The 17,862-nt window shown below is 48.7% G+C and overlaps 1 protein-coding gene across 1 annotated transcript in view; it reads right to left on the bottom strand.

Moving 5' to 3' along the window:
- Positions 1–17,862, bottom strand: part of LOC127586267 (uncharacterized) — a 65,740-nt gene that overhangs the window by 43,829 nt on the left and 4,049 nt on the right. Inside the window, exon 2 of the mRNA XM_052044073.1 lies at positions 5,529–5,620. Coding sequence (XP_051900033.1) covers positions 5,529–5,620 — 92 coding nt within the window. The remainder of the gene's footprint in view (positions 1–5,528; positions 5,621–17,862) is intronic.

Here is a 17,862-nt window from a genome sequence, read left to right as displayed (position 1 = left end):
CGTGTCAAAAGATTGCCCCTCAAGTTCATCTCACCTTAAACCCATGCCCTCTAGTTCTTGATTCCACAACCCCAGAAGAACGACTGCGTGCATTCACCGTGTCCCTCATGATCTTATCCACCTCTACAAGATCACCTCTCAGTCTCCTGCACTCCAAGGAATAAAGTCTTAGCCTATCCAATCTCTCCCTATAACCGAGTCCCTCAAGTCCTGGCAAGGTTGTTGTAAATCTTTTCTGTACTCTTTCCAGTTTAATAACATTTTCCCTATAGCAGGACAACAAAAACTGAACACAATAGTCCAAGTGCAGCCTCACCAGCGTCCTGTACAACCGCACAATGACCTCCCAACTTTTATACTCAGTGCCCTGACTGATGAAGGCCAACATGCCAAAAGCCTTCACCACCCTGTCTCCCTGTGACTTCACTTCAGTGAAGCATGTATTTGTACTCCTAAGTCCCTTTGTTCTACAACACTCCACAGGGCCCTACATTTACTGTGAAAATCCAACCTGGGTTGACTTTCCAACATGCAACACCTCACACTTATCAGAATTAAACTCCATTTGCCATTCCTCGGCCCACTTACTCAGCCGGTCAGGATCCCTCTGTAATTTCTAATCATCTCTTCACTATTTACTTTCCCACCTATTTTAGTGTCACCTATAAACTTACTCACCATGTCTCATCCAAATCATTGATATAGATGACAAACAACAATGGGCCCAGCACTAACCCCTGAGGCACACCACTGGTCACGGGCCTCCAGTCCGAGAAACAACCTTCCACCATAACCCTGTGCTTCCTACCATCAAGCCAACTGTGTGTCCAATTAGCCAGCTTTCCCTGGATCCCATGCGATCTAACCTTCTGGAACAGCCTACCATGTGGGACCTTATCAAAGGCCTTACTGAAGTCCACATAGACCACGTCTACCACCCTGCCCTCATCAACCTTCTTGGTCACATCATAAAAAAAACTCAATCAAGATCGTAAGACATGATCTTCCACACACAAAGCCGTGCTGACCACCCCTAATCAACCTCCGTCTTTCCAGATGTACGTATATCTTGTCCCTCAGAATCTTCTCCAGTAACTTACCTACCACAGATGTTAGACTTACTGGCCTATCGTTCCCTGGTTTTCCTTTGCTGCCCTTCTTAAATAAAGGCACAACATTCACTACCCTCCAGTGTACCGGCACCTCACCTGTAGCTGATGATGATGCAAATAACTCAGCCAGGGCTCCTGCAGTTTTGTCTCTAGCCTCACACAGAATCCACCTAAAATCCACCCGAGACTGGCAACATGGTCCAATGTCTGGGAGGGAGTCATGTTGGCTCGGAACTTCCATTGCTCCAGAATCTCTGGCCACCTTCCCCTGGGGGCCAGGCTCCTGGTTCATCAATGCAGTGAGGAGCAACACAGGGGCTGCCTCAGGGCAGGAGGCTGGGGGTTCTCACAGAAAGGCTTTGACAGCTACCGAGGCCTCAATCCTTCCAATGGGAGGCTTCCACATGCATAAACCTTCATCGGTCGGGGCATTGAGTACAAGAGTCAGGAAGTCACATTACAGCTGTATAAAACTTTGGTTAGGCCACATTTAGAGTACTGTGTGCAGTTCTGGTCACCCCAGTACAGGAAGGACGTGGAGGCTGTGGAGAGGGTGCAGAAGAGGTTCACCAGGATGCTGCCTGGATTAGAGGGTATGAGCTGTAAAGGAGAGGTTGGACAAAGTTGGGTTGTTTTCTCTGGTGTGGCAGAAGCTGAGGGGAGACCTGAGAGAAGCTTATAACATTATGAGAGGCATAGATAGGGTAGACAATCAGAATCTTTTTCCCAGGGTCGAAATGTTGAATACTGGAGGGGAGAAGGGAAAGTTTAAAGGGGTTTGCGACAGGTGAGGTGCCGGTAGACTGGAGGGTAGCGAATGTTGTGCCTTTATTTAAGAAGGGCAGCAAAGGAAAACCTGGGAACGATAAGCCAGTAAGTCTAACATCTGTGGTAGGTACTGTAAGTTACTGGAGAGGATTCTGAGGGATAAGATATACTTTAAGGTGAGAGGGGAAAGTTTAAAGGGGATGTGCAGGACAAGTTTTTTTTTAAATATACAAACATACAGAGGCGTTGGGTGCCTGGAACGCACTGCCAGGGGTGGTGCTGGAAGCAGATATGACAGAGGCATTCAAGAGGGTCTTAAGATAGACATGAATACGCAGGGAATGGAGGGATCATGCGCGGGCAGACAGGATTAGTTTAATTGGGCATCATTGAACAGAACGATATGGGAACAGGCCCTTCGGCCCATGATGTTGTGCTGAACTAATTAAGCCAATGACACCTAATTATACTAATCCCATCTGCCTGTGTTCGACACATCGTGGGTCTGTTCCAGTGCTGTACTGTTCTATGTTCTAGCACTTGAGACTCACTATAAAACATGTTTAACGATTGAAATGACTCAAACACACTTTAAAGTTAAAACATTGAAAAGCAGTCATATACCTGTACTCAACGCAATAAGACAATTAAATTAATTAGCTTAATTACATAAAAAGTTCCACTGTCCTTCATCGGAGGCCGACTTGACTCATTCACCTGACCGTGACCCAGCACGTCAGGGGCAGGCCGGTGGAGGGGTACTCCCCACAAACCTCCATCTGTGCAGCACAGAGACAGCCCAGGGATCAGGGCAGAAGATGCTGCCGACAGCTCTGTCCCACTGTTACGGTAAAATTCCAACAATCTGCTATCCCTTTGTTCATAAATCTGGATACTTTGGCATCTGGCTCACCGAATACTGAATCCTATGCTCCCACTAACACATCGGTCCACCTGCTCCCCGAGACTGGTTCTGGTTCTGCACTCCCTTCAAACACACACGGGGCAGACTGGTAGGTTAGTCGGCTGCTGTAAATTGCCCCCAGTGTGTAGCTGAGGGATAGAACTGGGGGTGGGTGGGGGTGAATTGATGGGAAAGTGGGCTGATAAATGGCAAGTAACGTCTGCACTGCACCAGTGTCCAATAATGACCAATCTCCAGCACAGAAAGTCTACCACACACTCCTAATATTCAACATGATTACAACCACCAGAGCTCCATAACATCCCATGGGTCACGGTCGACCTGAAGCTTAACTGGAGCAGCCGGGTAGATATCAGGGGTACAACAGCAAGTCCGAGGCTGGGTGTCCCTTGTGAAGTGACTCAGCTCCCGTCCACCTGCTTGAATGAGTGCAGCACCAACAACTCACAAAGAAGCCCAGCATCATTCAACACAAACCAGGCCCCTTGAGTCACACCCCACCCACCAGCAACTTCTGCCTCCAAGAAGGACGAGGGCAGCAGGCGACTGGGAACACCACCAGCTGCGGATCCTCTCCAGGTCACACACCGTCCTGGCTTGGAGATGTCTCACCAGTCCTTGATCTACACAAGAACACTTGGATGTGAAGGATAGCAGCGGGAGCAGGCCATTCAGCCCCTTGAGTCTGCTCTACCATTCATAGAGAGATACAGGCCCTTCAGCCCATCAAGTCCATGCCCACCATCAACCACCCACTTACACCAATCCTACGTTAACGCCATCTTATTCTCCCCACATTCCCATCAACTCTCCCCACATTCTACCCCTCGCCCATGCGCCAGGGACAATTTACAGTGGCCAATTAACCTACCAACCTGCACATGTGTCATATCCGGGAGGCTTCCATAACATGGAAGCCACGTTGGGCTCACTGGGGTGTCGATGACACGAAGAACCAGCAGGATATTCTGTGTGGAAAAGAGAGGAGTTCTGTTTGCGTAACACTGGAGGAAAAAGTGTGACCCAACCATGTTTCAGCTCATCGTGGATTCTGTGCAATTCACATCGAGGTCACAACTTTGTCAAGACTAATATGTTTTAAGTTGAAGGTGAATCAGGCAGCGGACAGAACACAGAGAGACTGCATACACCAAGATCTGGAGCAACACACAAAACACTGGGGGATCTCAGTAGGTCAGGCAGCATCCATGCAGGGAAATAGACGGCCGTTGTTTCGGGTTGAGACCCTTCATCTGGTCAGATCATCCAGGGTCTTGACCCCGGAACGTCGACTGTCCATTTCCCTCCGCAGGTGCTGCCTGGCCTACCGAGTTCCTCCAGCGTTTTGAGTGTTGCAGCACACAGAGCTCTGTGGGTTACAGTCTAATCCCTCGGCACGTACATTTGGACTAATGGGAGGAGTCAGAGTTGAACTGACTGCACCAAGTACATAGAACACGGAACATTACAGCACAGAACAGGCCCTTCGGCCCACAATGTTGTGCCGAGATTTTATCCTGCTCTAAGATCTATCTAACCCTTCCCTCCCATTTTTCTATCATTAATGAGGCTAAGAGTCTCTTAAATATCCCTAATGTATCTGCCCCCACAACCTCTGCTGACAGCGCGTTCCACGCACCCACCACTCTCTGTGTAAAAAAAAAACTTACCCCTGACATCCCCCTTATATCATCCGCCAATCACCTTCAAATTATGTCCCCTCACGTTAGCCATTGTAGCCCTGGGAAAAAGTCTCTGACTGTCCACTCGATCTATGCCTCTTATCATCTTGTGTACCTCTGTCAAGTCACCTCTCATCCTCCTTCTCTCCTAAAAGAAAAGCTCTAACTCACTCAACATATCCTCATAAGACATGCTTTCCAGTCCTGGTAAATCTCCTCTGCACCCTCTCTAAAGCTTCTACATCCTTCCTATAATGAGGCGACCAGAACTGAACACAATACTCCAAGTGTGGTCTAACCAGAGTTTTATAGAGTTTCAACATTACCTCACGGCTCTTGAACTCAGTAACCCAACTAATGAAGGCCAACACACCATACGCCTTCTTAACAACCCTATTGACCTGCGTGGCAACCTTAAGGAATCAATGGATGTGGACCCCTAGATCCCTCTGTTCCTCCACACTGCTAAGAGTCCTGCCATTAACCTTGTATTCTGCCTTCAAATTCAATCTTCCAAAGTGCACCACTTCACACTTCTCCAGATTGAACTCCATCTGCCACTTCTCAGCCCAGCTCTGCATCCCATCAATGTCCTGTTGTAATCTACAGCAACCTTCTACACTATCCACTACACCACCAACCTTTGTGTCACCAGCGAACTTACTAACCCACCCTTCCACATCCTCATCCAAGTCATGTATAAAAATCACAAAGAGCAGGGGCCCCAGAACAGATCCCTGCGGAACACCACTAGTCACCAACCTCCAGGCAGAATACGCTCCATCTACCACCACCCTGTGACTTCTATGGACGAGAAAATTCTGAATCCACACAGCCCAGTTCCCCTGGATCCCATGCCTCCTGATACTTCAATAGCTGGCTGACAGCTCGCTGCCTGGGGTGATGGGGGAAGGCAGCCACTCAGGCAAGGACACTGCTGGGATGTCGGCCCCTCTGGATCTGTACCAGCGACATTCCACATCTTCAGGAGTGGAGGAGAGGGGAATAAATCAGGTCACGGGATATCTGACGGCGACTCACCTTGGGATGGTGCCACTCCCGTCTGGCAGCCTGTACTGGGGGAGTGCCTGTAGCGAGTTCCCAAACACCAGCCCACTCGATGACGACTTGTCCTGGAATGATCAAAAAAACGGAATCAATCCTTTAGGAATACGGAGGATTCAGCCCCACCTCATGGCAGGAAGGAGCCTAAACCAATGGGACATTTCAATTTCACAGGATTCCAATTCCTCTTTCTCCTCTAGCAGTTGAATTACTTTTCCCAACACACACCAGCTGCCCAACACATTCCGGGAAGTAGGAGAGGGTGGGACTGGGAGGTTCGGCTCCTTGACTCTGCTCCACCAGTCAGCGAGCTCGCGGCCAATCCGACCTTGGCATCGGCTCCACTTCCCTGCCCGTTGCCCAGACCCCTTGACCAGGCCCCCATAGTAACCTGCCGGCCGTGGCCTAGGGTACGTCAGTGGTCAGGGGCTGCTGGGGCAGAGGAAGATGCGAAGTCACAACTCTTTGGGAAAAATTAACTCCTTCTTGAGCAGACAACCTTTGAATCGGATGCTTTGCACCCCCCCCCCCCCCCCCACCTCCAGTTCCAGATTCCCACGAAGAAGAAACATTTCCTCAGCAATTCTCCTGCCAAATCCCCACAGACTCTTCTTTTGCTTCAACTAAGGTCTTCTGAACTGGGTCACCTCTGACAACTGGCACAAGATCGCCTGCCCTGAAGTTTGAGGTTGGGAAGGGAGAGAGTGGGCATACTTACTACTACACAGGTGGAGGCTATTCAGTCCATTGAATCCCTGCTGGCTCCTAGCAGAGTGATCCCACCTGTTCCTTCCCCCTCTCCGCAGTCAACTGGCAACGTGTTCCCTCTCACATCCCGCAGTTCTCCGTGTTTCCTTTGCAACTTACCCATACTAGGGGTAACATACACTGGCTAATCAACCTACCAGTACGTCGTTGGGATGTGGGAGGAAACCAGAGCTCCTGGCGTGACAGAGAACGTCGACGCAGACAGTGCCGGAGGTCAGGATTGAACCAGGGTCACTGGAGCGGCGAGACAGCGGCACCACCTGCTCCACTACTGTGGAGTCATAATGAGTCTGCCTGCAGCACCCGATGCCCCAAGATGAATTTTGCACTGTCATCTGAGACGTTGGTCAGAAACTCAGTCAAATGGGTGGGTTGAGAGGAGGTTCTCGCAGAGTTTGACAGTGAGGTTAAAGGAGGGAATTCCAGAGCTTAGGCTCCAGGAACATTGCCAAAGGTCGGCCACAAACATCAGCGATACCCGTGTCCATCATGTATAGCTGTTAGGGGGTTTGAGGAGATTCGGTCCATCACCAAAGATTCTTGCAAATTTCTACAGATGTACGCTGGAGAGCATTCTGACTGGTTGCAACACTGCCTGGTATGGAGGCTCCAATGTGCAGGATTAAAAGAGGCTGCAGAGGGTTGTAGACTCAGCCAGCTCCATCACGGGCACAACCCTCCCCACCATCGAGGGCATCATCAAGAAGTCATGTCTCAAGAAGGCAGCATCCATCACTAAGGACTCTCACCATCCGGGACATGCCCTCTTCCATTACCACCATTGGGGAGGAGGTACAGGAGCCTGAAGACCCACACTCAATGCTTCAGGAAGAGTATCAGTCACCCTTCATCATCAGATTTCTGATTGGTCCATGAACACTACCTCATTATTCCCTTTTTTTTGCACTATTTATTTATATTTGTAATTTATAGATTTTTATGTCTCTGCACTGTACTGCTGCAAAAAAAAAAACAAATTTCACCTCATATGTCAGTGATAATAAACCTGATTCTGATAAAAAACAGAAAATGCTGTAGGTACTCAGCAGGAATGGATCTGCAGAGAGACAAATGCAGTCAATGTTCCAGGTTAATGAACTGTCAGCAGAAGTCAAGGTCGACCAAAGGGCCAAAACCTAGGGTGGTGCACTGGAAAAGTAGAGCAACTGTGAAGATTCAGGCAGCAGAGTTCTGGATCAGTCCCAACACATGTGGCACCAAAGGCGAGCTCACAGGAAGAGTCACGACTGGTGGTAATTAAAGCTCAGTGTTCTCGCACTGAGTTATCATTACAGAGGCTCAAAACTAATAAATATTGTGGAATTGTACACATGGCAAGGGACCAGGCATCACAGACTTTCCCTGAAAGCATCAGCCGCTAAGATAGACTGTGTCCAAAGATCATTGCCATGAAACTGCAACAACCTGAGGAAGTTTTCCTTGCTTCACTTGGCACCAGTGACCCAGCACTGTGGTGTAGCAGGGAGTGCTGCTACCTTACCTTCCAGCAACCCAGGTACAATCCTGACCTCTCGTGCAGTGTGGAGTTTGCATGTTCTCCACGTGATGGCTTGGGATTCCCCCCGGTGGTCCAGTTTCCTCCCACATCCCCAAGACGTGTGGATCGGTAGGTTAATTGATGCCACAGACAAGAAAGCTCACCAGTGTCTCTACTTCCTCAGGAGGCGAAAGAAATTCGGCATGTTCCCTTTGATAATCACCAATTTTAACAGATGTACCATAGAAAGCATCCTATCCGGATGCATCACGGCTTGGTACAGCAACTGCTCTGTCCATGACTGCAAGAAACTGCAGAGAATTGTGCACACAGCACATCACAGAAACCAACCTCCCCTCCATGGACTCTGTCTACACTTCTCACTGCCTCAGTAAAGCAGCCAACATAATCAAAGACCCCACCCATCCCAGAAATTCTCTCTCCTCCTCCCTCCCTTCCTTCAGGCAGAAGAAACAAAAGTCTGAAAGCACATACCACCAGGCTCAAGGACAGCTTCTACCCCACTGTTACAAGACTATTGAACTGTTCCCTAGTCCAATAAGATGGACTCTTGACCTCACAATCTATCTTGTTGTGACCTTGCACCTTATTGTCTGCCTGCACTGCACTTTCTCTGTAGCTGCAACACTTTATTCTACATCCTGTATTGTTTTACCTTGTACTACCTCAATGCACTGCACTTAGTGTAACGCTATTACAGCACCAACGACCAGGTTCAATTCCTGCCACTGTCTGGAAGGAGTTCGTACGTTCTCCCCGTATCTGCCAGAGTTTCCTCCGGGTGGTCTGGTTTCCTCCACATTCCAAGGACGTGCGGGTTAAGAAACCATGGGCATGCTATGTTGGCACTGGAAGTGAGGCAACACTTGCGGGCTGCCCCCAGAACATGCTACGCAAAAGATGAATTTCACTGTGTTTTGATGTACATGTGACTAATAAAGATATCTTATGAATTGATCTGTACGAACGGTATGCAAGACAAGTTTTTCACTGTACCTCGGTACATGTGACAATAATAAACTAATTTACCAATTTAGTGTGTGGGTGTGTGGACAAGGGGTAGAATCCCGGAGAAGCTGATGGGAAAGTGAGGAGAATAAAATGGGGTCGGTGTAAGTGGGCGTTGATGGGCGGCATGGACTCAATGAACTGACGTTTCTGGAGATGAATGACTAACTTTCAAATCCTTTGAGGAAAAGAAAGCTCTAAGTAAACTCTCTCTCTCTGGTTACTATTTGATTAGTGCTCATTTAGCTGACAGAAGGAACCTACACAACTGCTATTAAACAGATTGCCAAACGTTGTTAGCCTGGAACCCTGCCAAGAATCGCCACCCACTGTCCTTCCCCACACCCACCTCACACCCCACGGTTGAGCAGCATGGTCTCAGCGATGCCAGGGCATTGGGCCGGACCCACCTCAAACTGCCCCGACAGCCTTTGACAGCCGAAAACACTGAGAATCGGGTCTTTACCTTCTGACAAAGCTGTAATCGATTTAACATGTTTTTAAATAACTGACACTCAGAGATAAAAAACTATTAGAAATGAAACTGATTATCCAAAATCACTAAAATATGCAAAAATAAAATCAAAGTATTTAATCGTTTATGTATGCAGTTACGGTGAGAGGGGGCAAGTTCAAAGGAGATGTGCAGGGCAAGTTTTTTTTAAAAGACACAGAGAGAGGTGGGTGATTGGAACACACTGCCAGTGGAGGCAAATACATTCGAGGTATTTAAGAGGCTCTTAGACAGGCACATGAATGTGCAGAGAATGGAGGGATATGGACATTGTGTAGACACAAGGGATTAGCTTCATTAGGCATTTAATTAATTCAGCACAACATTGTGGGCCGAAGGGCCTGTTCCTGTGCTATACTATTCCATGTTCTACATAAAACTAGTAAAACACTTCACTTCCTCAATCTCTACCCTACAATCCCCATTAAATTCAATGAGGCCTCTGGTCAGAGCAGATGCAGAGTTTGAGAAGTCACACTGAGCAAACCCAGCATGCCTCCTTTGCCAGCCCGCTGCAGGCGGCGTGACTGTGGAAGTGCGCAAGTGCTGCACTTCAACGCTGACCACTGGCACCTCTGATGAGAGTCGCCAATGGAATCTGGCTCGGTGCTTACCCCCAGAACGTGAGATGTACAGGGTGTAGTCCCCAGGTGGCAGATACAGCTCCCTGGCACTAGCAAGCTGCTGTTTCTGTGGCTGGCAGCAGGTTAACTTTAACACCAGGCTCTGCACCGCCTTCAAACACCAGAGAACAAAGCAAACAGAAGCCACAGGGTAGGCGAGGTCACATTAAAAAACGATCAAGAGAGTGAGTCACTCCGGCTGCAATCTTACATTTCCCGGCAAAGCTGCTGGTAGCAGTCTCTGTTTAAAGTCAGAAGCTGTGGTTTGAAGTCAGGCTCTGGAGCCTGAATTCATGGTCCAAAATAACCCAAACTAGGAGTGCTGTACACCCGGAGGCAAGGACATCTAGATGAAACCACTCCTAGTGCCATTCCTGGGGTCATTCTGCTGTTGTTCAGCCTGCGATCACCATCGCTCCTGCCCATGGAAAATTGACTACAGCGTTTCCCAACGTACGACAACAACTTGTTTAGAAGTAGCTCATTGGTGGGACTTTGAAGAGGCACAATACAAATGCAGATTTGGACACAGTCCATAGGGACACTGTCAGCAGCCCCACACTACTAGTTTCTTGAGTGTGGATGAACTCCAAGAACGATGTCATGGTTTCTGGATCACAAGGGGAACAGTTAAAAGCCACTGGAGCTTTCTTTGTCGTGTGACAGCCCAGGTTTGCTTTTAACCAAGCAAGTTGTCTTTCCATCTCTGAACAGCCTTATCAATTGGACACCACAGTCAGCTGGGGCTCTTCAGCTGTTCTTTAAAGTCTGAAAGACCTTTACATTCCCCCAATTCTTTTTACTTAGAAGACTGTAGAATAGCCAACGTTGTTCCTTCAAGATGGGCAACGGGAATAATCCAGGAAACTTTTGGCCAGTGTGACTTAAATAGTGGTAGGGAAATTACTGGAGAAGATTCTTAGGGACAGTATCTACCTGCATTTTGGAAAAGCATGAATTTATTAGGAATAATCAGCATGGCTTTGTGCTGGGGAGGACCTGCTCACAAATTTGATTGAGATCTTTTTTTGAGGAGGTGACGAAGGTGATTGATGAGGGTAGGACAGTGGATGTTGTCTACGTGGACTTTAGTAAAGCTTCCTCGTGGTAGGCTGATCCAGAAGATTGTCACGTGGCAAGTCAGTAAATCGAATCCAAAATTGGCTTGTCAATAGAAGACAGAGGGTAGTGGTGGAGGGGTGTTCTTCTGACTGGAGGTCTGTGACCAGTGGTGTTCCACAGGGATCAGTGCCGGGACCTCTGTTTGTAATATGCATATGAAAATGTTAGTCATCTGATTTGTAAGTTTGCAGATGACATGAGAATTGGTGGAGTTGTAGATAGTGAGGAAGGTTGTTAAAGGATACAGAAGGATATGGATCAGTTGCAAATTTGAACAGAGAAATGGCAAATGGAGTTTATTCCAGGCAAGTGCGAGGTGGTGCACTTTGAGAGGTCAAATGCAAGAGGAAAGTACACAGTAAATGGCAGGAACTTAGAAGCACTGATGTACTCAGGGATGTTGGGGCACTAGTCCACAGCTTCAGAAAAGTTGCAACACAAGTAGATAGGGTGGTAAAGGCAGCGTATGTACAGCATGCTTGGCTTCATCAGTCGGGGTGTTGAGTATTCATGCTGGCCAGTCACGTTGCAGCTGTATAAAACTTTGGTTAGGCCTCATTTGGAGTATCGTGTGTGTTTCTGGTCACCACACGATAGCAAGGATGTGGAGGCTTTGGAGAGGGAGCAGAAGAGGTTCCCCAGCGTGTTGCCTGGATTAGAGAGTATTAGCTATAAGAAGAGGTTGGACAAACTTGGACTGGCTTTCTCTGGGGCACTGGAGACCAAGAGGAGACACAATAGAAGTATATAAAATGAGAGGCATAGATAAGATGGAAAAGTCAAACACTAGAAGGCGTGGCTTTAAGATGAAAGGGGAAGAGTTTAAATGAGATTTGCAAAGCAAGTTTTTTTTTAAAACTCAGAGTAGTGGGTGCCTGGATCAGCTGCCAGAAGAGGTGGTAGAACCTTAAGTGGGACCAAGGCTCATGAACAGGCAAGGAATGGAGGGATGTAGACCACGTGCGGGCAGATGGGATTAATCAATACTGTCAGCACAGACAGGATGGGCCGAAGGGCCTGTTCCTCTGCTGTACTGTTTTAGGTTCTACTAAATTTTGAATATTTTCTCCCTTAACCTCTACCTCCAAGTCACTGTTTAAATAATTAAAGGTTAGAAAATAAGATACAAGAGTAAACCAGCAAGAAACATACAAACAGACTGCAAGGCAAATGTGGGTCACTGACAGACAGGTTGAGGAATTAAAGGTAGAAGACACGACACATCTTCCAGGAGGACTGGAGAACCAGGGTTCCAGTATAAATGAGGAAAAAACAGAAGTATCAGTAAAAAATTACTATAATGAACCTGAAAACTGACAAATCCCAAGGACTTGATGATCTACAGCCCAGAGCTCTGAAAGAGGCGGCTGTGGAGATATTGACAGTCATCACCTTTCCAAATTCTAGATTCTGAAATGATTGTTGCAGTTTGAAGGATGTGACCCCACCATTTAAGAAATGGGGCCAGAGAGAGAGGGGGAAAACAGATCAGGTCACCCGTTGGCCAAATGCCAGTGACAGGGAAGATGCTGGGACCCATGGTGAAGGATCATAGGGAAGGTGTTGCAATCAATAATAAAAGATGGTACATCAAGGCACAGAAAATGTTCAGTGACTTAGCAGAGTCAACATGGACTTACAAAGGGGAAATCCTGCTCACTAATCCACTGGAGTTCCATCAGAACATATCTAGTGGGGTGGATGAGGAGAACCAGTGGATGTGGTGTGTTTGTATTTTCATTAGGTTTTTGATAAGGTCCCGCACAGGACAAAGCAACGGGGTAATATACCAGCATGAGTTGATTAACAGATAGAAAACAACATTCAGGAATGAACAGATACTTCTCAGGTTGACAGACTGTGGCTAAACGGGACACCACAGGGATTGGTACTTGGACCCAACCATTCGCAATCCATATCAACAACATGGCCAAAGGAAAAGAGTGCAATATTTCCGTGTTTGCTGATGAGACAAACCTACATGGGAAGCTGAGTGGTGGCGAGGAGGCTTCAGAAGGACAAGCTGTACAAGTGGGCAACAACATGGCTAATGGATTACATTGTGGAAAAAATCCAAGGTTATCCATTTTGGAAGGAAAAAAATAAGGGAAACATTGAGTACTTGTTAAATGCTTAAAGGTGTACACAATCAAGAGGGGCATAGATAGGGTGAAGGCGCACAGTCTTTTACCCAGGGTTGGGGAACCAAGAACAAGGGGGCATAGGTTTAAGGTGAAAGGGAAGAGGTTTAATAGGAACCTGAGATGCAACTTTTCCCACCCATGAGCTGCCAGAGGAAGTGGTTGAGGCAGGTACATTAATGACACTTAAAAGGTACTCGGCAAGTGGGACTAGCTTAGATGGGCATCTTGGTCGGCATGGACAAGTTGGGCCGAAGGGCCTGTTTCCGTGCTGTATGACTATGCTGAGAAACTAAGTTGATGGTCAAAGTGACCCGTGTCTCTGTGCACTAGTCACTGAAAGTAAACATGCCAGTGTGGCTGGCAATTAGGAAGGTGAATGGAACACTGGTCTCTATTGCTAGAGGATTTGAGTACAAGAGCAGACATGTCTTACTGTAGTTACATAGGCCTGGATGAGATCACACCTGGAGTGTTGTGTACAGTTTTGATTCCCTTACCTAGAGAAGGACTTACTTGCAAAACCAAAAGAGGGCAGCAAGGATTCACCCGACTGGTTCCTGGAACAGCAGGTCTGTCGTACGAGGAGAGATCGAGTAGGTTAGGTCTCTTTCCCTCGACGTAAAGTGCCCTCATTGAAAAATACCAAATTCTTAGTGGGCCGGACAGAGGTAGATGTGGACAGGATGTTTCCCCTGGCTGAGGAGTATAGGACCGGGGGGACCACAGCCTCGAGATGAGAGATAGGCTGCTTCGGACCAAAAGGAGGAGAATCTTCTTCAAAGGAATGTTGAATCTTTGGAAGGGCTGTGGAGCCTCAGACACCAACTGACTACATTCAAAACCAAGCTCAATAAATTGCTAAATATTAAATGGATCAAGGAATATGGGGGCAGGGCAGGAAGGTGGTGTTCAGAGTAGAAAATCAGCCACATTGAGTGGCAGAGCAGGTTAGAGGGGTAATCCAATATCACATGTTCTAATGACGCCCCCAAAGTACTCAACAAGCAACAGCAAACATTAACTCAAAATGGAGATATCACTGAAGATGAAAGACTGACGAAGTGGTTTGAGGGAAGATAGAAGAAATCAATAAGGTAAATAAGCTTAGAAGTTTAGAAAGAGAACTGTAAATCTTAGACCAAGGCAGCCGGACCTACAGCTGCCAGTCAGGGCCGTGAAAGCAGTTGAAATCAGAGGTGTGAAAGGTTCTCAAGATGTGCAGGGCTGAAGTGGCTGCAAAGGTAGGGAGGCCAGAGACCAAGGACCCGGTGATTCTTCTACATAAACACCGCTCTTTTCAGAGACGTTAAATATAGTAACGGACACTTCAAGCCGACCCGCATGATTCTTCCCACTGCTTCCCAGACGGATTCAGTCCCGCACGCCAACGCAACCTTCCCATCAGTCACACAAGCGGCGGCATTACTTGGAATGTCCGGGGGTGGAACATGGGCTGTACTGTCTCAGGAACGACCATCATTGGGCAAACCCAGGACCACTTGGTGTTAGAACCATTGTGTTGAATCAGTACCCTGCAAGTCATGTACACAAGTCCGATCCTTCTCCCACTGACCCCAACTCATCAGCTCAGTCCTCACCCTCTACCACAGCCTGGGTCCCACCACTCTCCCCCACCATCCAAAACACTGGAACCCAATACTCATTACCCCCAACCACAGCCACTGGTCACCTTCTCCTCATCACCCTGAGCTGCACTTTTTAAAAGCTCCACACTCATTCATCAGACTTCAAATTTGCAGCACAGAGTCCAGCACCAAACCCACCTGCCCCACACACGGGGGGTGGCATGGGAAATTATTCTGAGATCGAGGCGTTGTCAGGACAATAGGCAGGATCACGGGGGTGATGGGTGAGTGAGGCCCAAGCGGAGCGAAGAACAGAAAAGCAGGGTTCGAGCAGCAGGAGCCAGGAGCACCAAAACAGCTGGGTAAAGCAGTAGCAAAGGCACGGGCAGGGGCTTCGGCAACGTGTGGGCTTGGGAGGCAGAGACCACAGACGCTGGAATCTGGAGCAACACACAAAGCGCCGGAGGAACTCAGCGGGTCGGGCAGCATCTGTGGAGGGAAATGGACAGTCGACGTTTTGGGTCGAGACCCTTCGCCTGCACTGAAAGGTAGAGGGGAGATGGTCAGTCGAACGAGGTGAGGGGAAGGCCTGGAGCGAGAGCTGGCAGGTGATAGGTGGGTCCAGGTGAGGAGGGGTGATAGGCAGATCGGGGGGGGGGGGGGGGGGGGGTGTGGGGGGGGGGGAGGGAAAGGGATGGCATCAGGTGATAGGTGGAAGTGACAAAGGGCTGAAGATGATGGAATCTGATGGGAGAGGAAGGTGGGGCTTGGATGGAGGTGGGGAGGGCAGAGGGGAGCAGTAGGAGGGGGGACCAGTGTGTGGGTAACGGGCAGATCGAGTGGGTGGAGGAGGGAAAGAAACAGGGTGATGGGGGGGTGGTGGTTAGGAGTTGTGTGATGCTACGCAAGTGGAAGTTCTCGGAGCGGGTATGTAGTTGGAAACTCGGCTCTGCATGGTGGGAGCAGGGCTTCAGACAGCTTCCGAGATGGGAACTCTTGCCCAGAGAACCAAAGCTCCGCCTTCCCCACATTTAGCTGCTGGAAATTTCTGCTCATCCAGTCACTGAATCGAACAGCAAAACCGAGGCAGCTGGATGGTCCAGAGGAACTCTTCAGGGGCAGAGCCAAGTGCCAGCTCCTGAAATTTGCTTAAATTAAATTAAAAATCCAATGCTGGCATTTCAGTGCAGAGCTTCAGTTCTGCTGTCTGTCAAACCAGCATTTAACTCTCCAAGGTCGATGCATGAAATGTCTACCCACTTAGCTGAATCTGTCCTTGGTACTACTTCAGAATGGCTTGGTTCACGGAAAGAACCTGCCTGACTCAATAAGTGACTGTGGCACACAATCTAATGTGGTGTTCGGTTTGATCACGAGGTAGGGGAAATACCCCTCAGTCTCTCTACACACATTCTTCTCAACTATAAACACTTCCTTACTCCTTTTCCCCCCCTCCCCCACCAAACCTAATGCAGCATTCAAATATCGGTTAACTCATACATGGCATGTGGGCGTCACTGTCAAATTCAACACTTAAGAAGGTGGTGCTGAAGAATGTGGCCTCCAGTGAATGCAGTTCCAGGAGCTCAGCGACCACTTGTGCTGTTTCCACTTCAAAACCCTGAATTGCTCCCCTTGTGCCCTGGTGGCTTGAAATGTCCAAAGAGTTGGTTTTGGCTTTGAATTCTCCAAACCATGAAGAACGTTCAGCATCAGTGTAATCCCAAGTAACCATCAGTGTAGGAAAGGCAGCAGCCAATTGGTGCATGGTGAACTCAGAGACATCCATAGCAACACACAAAATGCTGGAGGAACTCAGCGGGTCAGGCAGCATCTGCGGAGGGAAATGGACAGTCGACGTTCTGGGTTCATCTGGACTGAAAGCTAGAGGGGAGGTAGCCGGTATAAAGAGATGGAGGGACGGGATGGGGCAAGAGCTAGCAGGAGATAGGTGGATCCACGCGAGATAGGCAGATGGAGGAGGGGAGAGTGGGAATAGCCCCAGAAACTGGGAGGTGATAGGTGAAGTGATAAAGGGCTGAAGGTGATGGGATTGGTTTATTGTTGTCACTGAGGTCCAGTGAAAAACTTGCCTTGCATACCATTGGTACGGATCAATTCATCACACAGTGCAGTTACATTGAGTGAGTACAGACTGCATTCGGGTAGTACAGGGTAAAAACAATAACAGTACAGAGTAAAGTGTCACATCTACAGGGAAGTGCAAATGCAGGTAGACAATAAGGTGCAAGGTCACAACAAGGTAGATTGTGAGGTCAATAGTCCATCTCATTGTATAATAGTCTTATCACCGTGGGATAGATCCTGGCGGGACGTGCCCTCAGGCTCCTGTATCTTCTGCCTGATGGGACGGGGGAGACAATGACCCCGGTGGGTGGGGTCTGGCTGACAGGAGAGGAAGGTGGAGCATGGGACCAAGGGAGGGAGGTGGGGAGGGGAACCAGTGGGAGGAGTGTGTGGGTGAGGGGCCAGTGGAGTGGGTGGAGCATGGGGGAAGAAACAGGGCGATGGGGACTGGGGTTGGTGTAGGAGGAACTGGGTAGATCAGAGGAGGGACAGAGGGACAGAGGGGGCGCAGTTGCAGGAAGTTAGAGAATTCAACGTCCATGCCATCGGGTTGTAGACTGCCAAGGAGGGATATGAAGTGCTGTTCCTCTGGTCTGAGTTTCCCCTCACCCTGGCAGTGGAGGAGGCAAAGGACAGTTAGGTCGGTGCGGGAATGGGGAGGGGAATTAAAATGGCTGGGAACCGGGAGCTCCAGACAGCCACAGCGGACAGAGCGAAGGGGCTCAGAGAAGCGGTCGCCCGGTTTGCATCTGGTCTCACTGATGTAGAAGAGCCCACAATGCCAGCTCTGGATGCAATAAATAACACCAGAGGATATGCATGTGAATGACCAGCTCACCTGGAAGGGCTGATTAGTGTCCTGGGTAGCAGTGAGAGAGGAGGTGTAGGGACAGGTATTACACTTCCTACGGTAACAAGGGAGAGTGCCTGGGGAGGGA

This window comes from Pristis pectinata, chromosome 35 (assembly GCF_009764475.1).
Source record: "Pristis pectinata isolate sPriPec2 chromosome 35, sPriPec2.1.pri, whole genome shotgun sequence".
NCBI lineage: Eukaryota > Metazoa > Chordata > Chondrichthyes > Rhinopristiformes > Pristidae > Pristis > Pristis pectinata.
Note: the sequence above shows the minus strand (reverse complement) of the source record. Positions and strands in the feature narration are given on the sequence as shown.